The sequence below is a fragment of the Gossypium raimondii genome, chromosome 2, assembly GCF_025698545.1.
Source record: "Gossypium raimondii isolate GPD5lz chromosome 2, ASM2569854v1, whole genome shotgun sequence".
Classification (NCBI taxonomy): domain Eukaryota; kingdom Viridiplantae; phylum Streptophyta; class Magnoliopsida; order Malvales; family Malvaceae; genus Gossypium; species Gossypium raimondii.
The window spans coordinates 18,991,024-18,998,185 of NC_068566.1; the positions used below are offsets into that span (position 1 = coordinate 18,991,024).

General features: G+C 36.7%; 1 protein-coding gene across 4 annotated transcripts; it reads right to left on the reverse strand.

Moving 5' to 3' along the window:
* Positions 1–446: 446 nt before the first annotated feature.
* LOC105782884 (eukaryotic translation initiation factor) lies at positions 447–6,705 on the reverse strand. 4 transcript variants are annotated; one of them, XM_052626400.1, is made up of 11 exons: positions 6,235–6,705; positions 4,802–4,870; positions 4,413–4,508; positions 4,063–4,260; positions 3,946–3,972; positions 3,546–3,680; positions 3,371–3,468; positions 2,830–2,917; positions 2,318–2,668; positions 1,987–2,229; positions 447–1,877 (listed from the first exon to the last, which is right to left on the reverse strand). In XM_052626400.1, the coding sequence occupies exons 1-11, from the start codon at positions 6,409–6,411 to the stop codon at positions 873–875; spliced, it is 2,487 nt and encodes an 828-aa protein (XP_052482360.1). In that variant the 5' UTR covers positions 6,412–6,705; the 3' UTR covers positions 447–872. The 4 variants fall into 4 exon arrangements, with proteins under 4 accessions (XP_052482360.1, XP_012463406.1, XP_012463408.1 ...); XM_012607952.2 differs by having other exon boundaries at positions 4,799–4,870; positions 6,235–6,704; XM_012607954.2 differs by lacking the exon at positions 3,546–3,680 and having other exon boundaries at positions 4,799–4,870; positions 6,235–6,702.
* Between the last annotated feature and the right edge of the window lie 457 nt (positions 6,706–7,162).

Sequence of the window (7,162 nt, forward strand, 5' to 3'; positions counted from 1 at the left end):
CAGTACCAGAGACTGTGATAGCTGCTGCTAAGCCCACTCCTTGTAAACTCAAGCCATACTTTTAACCAAAATCTCAAAAAACCTCATACGAAAAAGATTTTGCAGGCTGAAAAATCCAAAGGAATGGATTAAGGTTTAATCGCAAAGGAAATGTCAAGACTGAGTTTAGTTCATTGAATATTTTATAATTTATTTACTTATTTGTTAAGATTTCTTTTAACTTTTTTTACATTATTGTTAAAAATTTTCTTCAATAAAAATCAAATGACATTTTCTTGATAATGATAATGACTGTTATGTAACTTTTGAAAGTTAAGTGAACAAAATATAAGTTTAAACAAAATTAAAGACAATTGATGTAGTTTACCTTATTTATAATCATCCCATCACTCATAATTGGCTGCCCTACAAGACAATGCATACCCAAAGAAGACGACAAAAATATATGTCTCAAAACTAAAGGCTGTGATAGATTTTCACTTTCATTGTCGTAAAAGTAAAAGAACTCAGATTTATGACACTCGGTTCAAAAATAAACTAAATTACTCTGTCAAAAAGAAAAAGAAAACAAAAACTAATCAAATACAAAACAACTGGATTCCTAAGGGTGACAATTCTGCCCGAGATTTTCAGCATGCCACACTCAACGGCAATACCCATGCTATAGTTTCATCTCTTTTTCTCAATAAACAAACCGCTATTACCTCAGGAGAAATATACAACTCAATAAAATTTTACTGTCCTTGGCAGCTCCACTTCATTAAATAATACAAGTTGGTCGCCTCAAAATGGGGAGGAAATCATTGATATCGAAGTGCTCGATGATAAGCAGAAGCCCTTGCGGACACTGACTTTAAGAGTAGACTGCAAAATTAGAATAGACTCTGACAAACCTTGACCTCAGATGCCTGTGCCTCCAACACAGCTTGCCCCGAAGGACTTGAGCTAACAATCCTCATTGCTGCATCAAATACAGCTTTTTGGTACAGGTCGTCTTCCATCTTCTTAAGGATTTCCCTTACCACATTAAAATCTAATCCCCCAGCCAATGCAAGTTTCCCAATTATTTCTCCGAAATTATTTGGTGCTTTTGGTAAATCAATGCCAATATCATCCAACAAGGCACCATAGAGCAGACACCCCGTCCCTATGTCTCTAGCTGTAAGAACTTTCTTAATAAACAAGTATTCTATAAGCTTTGAAACTGGCTCGACACAAGGTGGGATTTTCTCCAAGGCAATAGAGATCGCTTCTTTCACAACCTCGGGATAGTACCCCGGAGATTTTAGTTCCTCCACACACTGCAATGCTTCATCCAGCAGCCTAACACTGAAATATTCCTCCAACAGTGCCTTTGTTTTTCTACTAAGTTCATCTTGATTCAGTCTTGAAGCTGGTGTAACTGGTTTCTCCAAAGCTGGAGACACAGCAGCCACCAGAACAGGTTTGGCAGGAAGAGAAGGTTGTGCCACAGGAGGGGATGAGCTTCCCTGCAACAGGGCACTTGTCCTACCACTCATTAGGCCACCACTACCTTGAGGCAACAACCTTGGATTCACTGAAGTTGGTTTATTGATTGAAGGTGAGGGAACACGCCCTACAGGTAGCATACCCAGTCCATCACCCCTTGGCATTGATCGTGTTCTAGGAACCTCCCAGTTATCATTTTCCATTCCAGGCATACCAGGCATTCTCCGAGTTCCCGGCATTCCAGGCATCAAACCTCCAGTACCAGGACGAGTTATGGGCAAACCCCCAGGACTAATTGGACCAACAGAAACAATACGACTATTTCTAATACTTGCAGTAGCACCGGGACGCAGCCCAAGATTTTTTTCGGCTTCAGAATGGATTTCAGTAATTGTTTTGGCTTTCACCTGCAAAAATCAGTTAAACACGAGTTTGATATCAAAACCCATTAAATTGACATGTCAACAACTTCTTTCTAATCCAATACAGGACCTTAATGGCATTTAGGAGTGTTACCTCTTCACGCCTTGGAACCCAATTGTCAGCACGCAGATCAAGAACATCACGAACCATAAATCTCAGTCTTGAAGCAAGCTGAGGATTTGTGACCAATTCCTTCAGTCTATTGAAATATGCATCATTTATGCGTCGTGATTTCAGGCTCTCATCAAGCTGCTTACCAATAGTATTGAAGAACTGACAAATTGCTTCAACATTCTCCTCCACAGGGCAGCCTTTAGTATCATGGCCCAAAAGTTCCTGATTGACAGAACAGGAAAAAATGATATAGCATAACCTACTAAAAATCCAAGTTCCACCAACGAGAAAGGAAGTATTTGGCAATAACCTGCACGATGTGATGGACTATCTTCTCAGGTACCATTTTTTGCTTCAGAAGCTCACCAATTAAACGAATGTTACCTAGAGTACGAAGTTTGACCAACCTTTCTTTTTCCCTACGCTCCATCTCTAGCTCAGGGGCAGTCATCTGCGCCACTTCTTCCCTAAGCTTGTCAGCTCCCTCAAATGCCTCCTGACAGTTATTCAAGAGGACTCGCTTAAATGTAATTTCTTTTCCACCAGGTTCATCGGATGGGAATGAAGGGAGCTTATCATTGAGATCAGAACATAAAAGAGCATACATAGGACAAAATGTGGGTTCCAAAACAGCCTTCTCAAATATTAGAGAAATAACCCCCTGTAAAGATGCAAGCGATACCATCAGTGATGTCACCTTACAAATGCAATAACTAGAAAAGAACACGATTAGATGAAATGTATAGAAGAGTGTAATTTATAGAAATACACACAAAAAAGCACAAAATAAAATAGAATAATAGAAATGTAGAAAGTGATAACCTTCAAGATGTCAGCTGATGTAATACCAGAATCAATAAGTTGGCCCTTCAGAAGATCATACTTCTCAGGAGTCAGCTTGTTCAATATCCTGGACAGAGAAAAGTCATTCAGAATAACCAGTAATACATTCTCATGCAAACTCGATAAAAATGCACATAGGAAATTTCCTAAAAATGGAAGTCATCTCGTATTAAGTATCTTCCAGAACTAAAAGCTTCAATACCAACCATACTAAAGAAATTTGTTAACTCTGAATTTAAGAACCATAATATTCCAAGGTTGAAAGTTCACAGAAATGCCAAGTATAACTTGAAAACAAAAGAAAATATTCTTACTACACAAATTTACGACAAAGATTATTGGCATGCTATTATGCTTAATCTAAAAATCAGATCCTAAACAAGATAATAAAAGCAACGTATTTTTATGGTTTTGTGATAGAAATAGAAGAGCATATGTGATGCAAGAAAACTGCTATGGTTTCTCAACAGGAATCAGCGACACATATATGATTAAAAAAACATATTTTCAGTATGTTTACCCTTTAACAGTCTTTAGAACACGATCCTTTTCAGATAAGTTGCCCCTTCTAGCAGACCATGGCACCTCAGCCTTCACCAAAGCTGGAGTTTGTCCCCCCTAGTTCAGCCAAATGAAAACAGATGTTAATGCCAAAGCCAAATGACAGGCATAGCTTGCAGCAGGAATAAACTTGCCTCTCGCAGGAATAAGTACAAAGCTAAAATGAAAACTATAAGTGGAAGAGTTCCTTGAATGTTATCCTTATAGAAAAAATTAATCATTGGAGCTGGTGCAGGCCGTGGGATGCAAGCAACTGATATGCTTCGCAACTAATGCACAATAATGCAACGAAGCAGAAGCAAATGAGTTAATAAATAAAAAGAAGATAAAATCCCAAATGTAGGGCTATTTATGTTGAATCATCTCATGAAAAAACAAAACAAATTTAAAGAAAATTAAAAGCAATCATTACTATTGCAATTTCTTGAACAATTGCTACAAGAATGATATAAATACCTAGATTTTAAGTGGAGTGGAATTGTCAATGCAAGCACTAATTCCTAATATAAATTCAGCTATAACTGTTTTGAATACCTGCCCCACCATCCAAAAAGAACAATTCTGGAAACAGCGAACACAAATGATAAACAGCTTAAGCCACAGGAAATATTATATAGACAAAAATAGATCATATTATGTTATGTCAATTACCAGTTGGTTAAAGGAGATTTGTGCTCGACGATTGAATTGACTAGCTTCTGGTTGCTTGGAGTCATAATGGTTCCCCAATTCTCTATCATGAAGTGATTCCCAGGACCTCTCCTCTCCGTCAGATGAAAACTGTGCTGAACGGTTACGCCAATCACGATTGTCAGGCTCAGAGTAACGGTTCTGACTTTGATTTGGTGGCTAGAAAAAGTCAAGGATGAAGAACATGCTTTAACAAAGAATGATTGCTTGGCAGTAATATAGGAAAATAAAGGAAATTCCTCAAGGCAGTTAATAGATAGCAAAATAAGCCAACCAAAAAGTAAAAAAGCAAAAGAACACTTAGAACTCACGTTACTTTCTCCACGAGTCCGGTTCTGATCTTCACCAAAGAGTTCCACTTCAATTTCTCGTTTGATTTTAAGAATATCGTCGGAAACTTCTACAGCCTAAAGAGAAAGCAAGCAGCATAATCAGATATTATATCACACAATAGTCAAAGTGCCATTGGCTTCAATTTAATAAAACTGAAACAGATTACTAACAACACTAAAAAACTTACATGCTTGATCAACTGAATATAATTGAAACAGGATACTGAATACATAGAACAACTTTCATGCATGCAAGCAAAAAGCAGAATTGTCCTTTTCTGGTTGATTTATAGAACTAAAATGCTATAAATAGTCCACCGATGCACAGATAAAGCATATTACTCAGCACAAGTAAATAGAATTACCACCCTAAGCTTTAGAAGCTGGTCCCTAGTGTACTGCACACATTCACGGCCCTCAAATCGTGAGTCTCCAGCCTACAACAGTAAAGCAATTGATAACTTCAGATTTTACAAACCAACAGTATGCATCATGTTAAAATTCAGATAAACTATCTACAGAATAAATAAAACAACGAAAGAATCAAAATCTAAAAGATGGCTTAGAACATACAGGACTTTTTTAACATGGTTACTAACAGGGATTTAAATAGCGGTCCGTTACCGAAATAGCGGCCGTTATATAGCGGTAGCGGCACCGTCCGAAACCACTACTGCCGAAACCGCTATTATATTTTACAATAAGTTGTGTGAATTCTTTTTAAAATTCACGACCGCGATACCCGCAATGACCGCAATAGCATTCGTTATCTCCGCAACCGCGATAAACGCAATGCGACCGAAAACGCGACCGCGACCGCAATTTAAATCCCTGGTTACTAAAAGATTAAACTTATTTATCCAATGAAAACAATGTATGCTACCAAAGTTCTCAAATAACAACCAAATAAAAGGACATCGCATAGTTGAAATCTCTAGATTATTGTATCATAAGGAGGCTGTCAAAAGACCCAATCTTTTGTTCTTCATAACCTTTGATATGACTTAGGCAGTGGACCATACAATCCCAATAGAACAACACACAAGAAAACATAAAGTGGCAATTATAACAATAAATTATGCTCTCATACAAACCATTAATGGAGATTAAAAAAACTCCACAAGTAGGTTTCCTTGATCACTATGTATCCAATTAAATTGCATATCAAAATATCACCGTACATTACCATCAAAATATATCAAAATATCATCGTACATAGCCATAAGAACACAGAAAAGAGGATTAACCCACAATTAGGAAAAATCTGTATAAACAATATGAAGTGGTCCTTTATGGGCAAAAAAAGCTCAGACATAACCTAAAGCCATCACAATTTACTTTGTCCATGTTTACAGCAAGCAGAAATACAAAGTGCCCAATGAAGAATTAGGGCAAAGCTAATTCTACTAATAGGCATTTCTATATTCTTTCGTTGGTAAGTGCTAAAAGAAATTCGGAGAATACCAGGTTTGCTACTAAGAGCACAAAGGAATAAATTAGAGCCTTTCAAACAAAAAAAAAAAGCAATATTTATCTCAAACGTAAGTTATAGAACCAACAATAGCAATGTAAACTCAAATCTACTTGCTAATATCGATCTTCCAAAGTGCACAGCCTAACTAACAGCTGGCAGACTAGCAATTTAAAAGGAACAACCATTCAAATCCAATACCAAAACATCTAAAAAGACCAACCCAGACAAAATAAATCAGAACCCAATAAAATAAGAGATATAAAAAAGACTAGATCCAGAAAAACTGAGATATGGGTTCTGAATAGAGAAAGGATAACAAGATAGAACCTTGATAGAAAAGGCAGGAGGAGCACCAGCATGGGGACGAAAGACGGGAAGATCAGAAGAAAGGGAACCAAAGGCTAACGAAGAGGAGGAGGATGAAGAAGAGGGAGCACCAAAGAGTCTGCTCCCTCGACCACCACCAGGTCTTAAGCTTAACACCGTCTGATCACCCTGCTGCATACCTCGGTCTTTTTGACAAGAAACTCAATCTCCGTCGTCGGATTAGAAACAGAAGCGATGTGTAAAACACTGAATCTGAATATAAAGAGATCGAAAAATAAAAATTAAGATTTGGGAATATAGAGAGCCAAGAAACAAAAAATAAGATATTCCCTCTCTTCTGCGGGAGAGCAAAGGGAAGAGAAGAGAAAGGAAGTATGTGAGGACGGCAGACACACACCAACAAGAAACCCTTATTTTGGAGATTTTATTATTTTTCCTTTTTCTAGGTGATTTGGAAAATACGCTTCCATCACCTTCTTTATTTGTAAATAGTAAACCCCCCGCCCTCCCCTTTATTTTTCCTTTTCCAGGTTTTTTTATTACACTATTCGGGGTGAATTAAACATATATGCTGTTTTTGTTTTAAAATTGAGTAAATATACCGTTTTCTTTTAGGTTGTTTGAGAGAAATGAAAACTCATCTTACATGAATTTTAGGGCAATGTTATATTTTTTTTCTTGTAACGGTTACAAGTTCAAAGATTACACTCTATCCCTCATATTTTTCTTATATAAATTCCTCTAAATTTCATTATTTTGAATATGAATTTATTCTCTCGATTCTCAATTCTTTCAGTATTTTTTCTAAATTATATTCTATTTGATTTTATTTTATTCCTTATAATTTGTAAACCGACAAATCAATTTATCCGGTTGGATGATAAGTACATCTCTGACATTCAATTACAAATTGTAAGAAAATATTATT

Coding starts and splice junctions, on each gene's coding strand:
- LOC105782884 (XM_012607952.2), bottom strand. CDS start 6,411: ATGCAGCAGGGTGATCAGACGGTGTTAAGCTTAAGACCTGGTGGTGGT. Junction 4,261..4,412: donor GGACTCGTGGAGAAAGTAAC/GTGAGTTCTAAG, acceptor GACTTTTTCTAG/CCACCAAATCAAAGTCAGAA. Junction 2,918..3,370: donor GTTCTAAAGACTGTTAAAGG/GTAAACATACTG, acceptor TTCTCTGTCCAG/GATATTGAACAAGCTGACTC.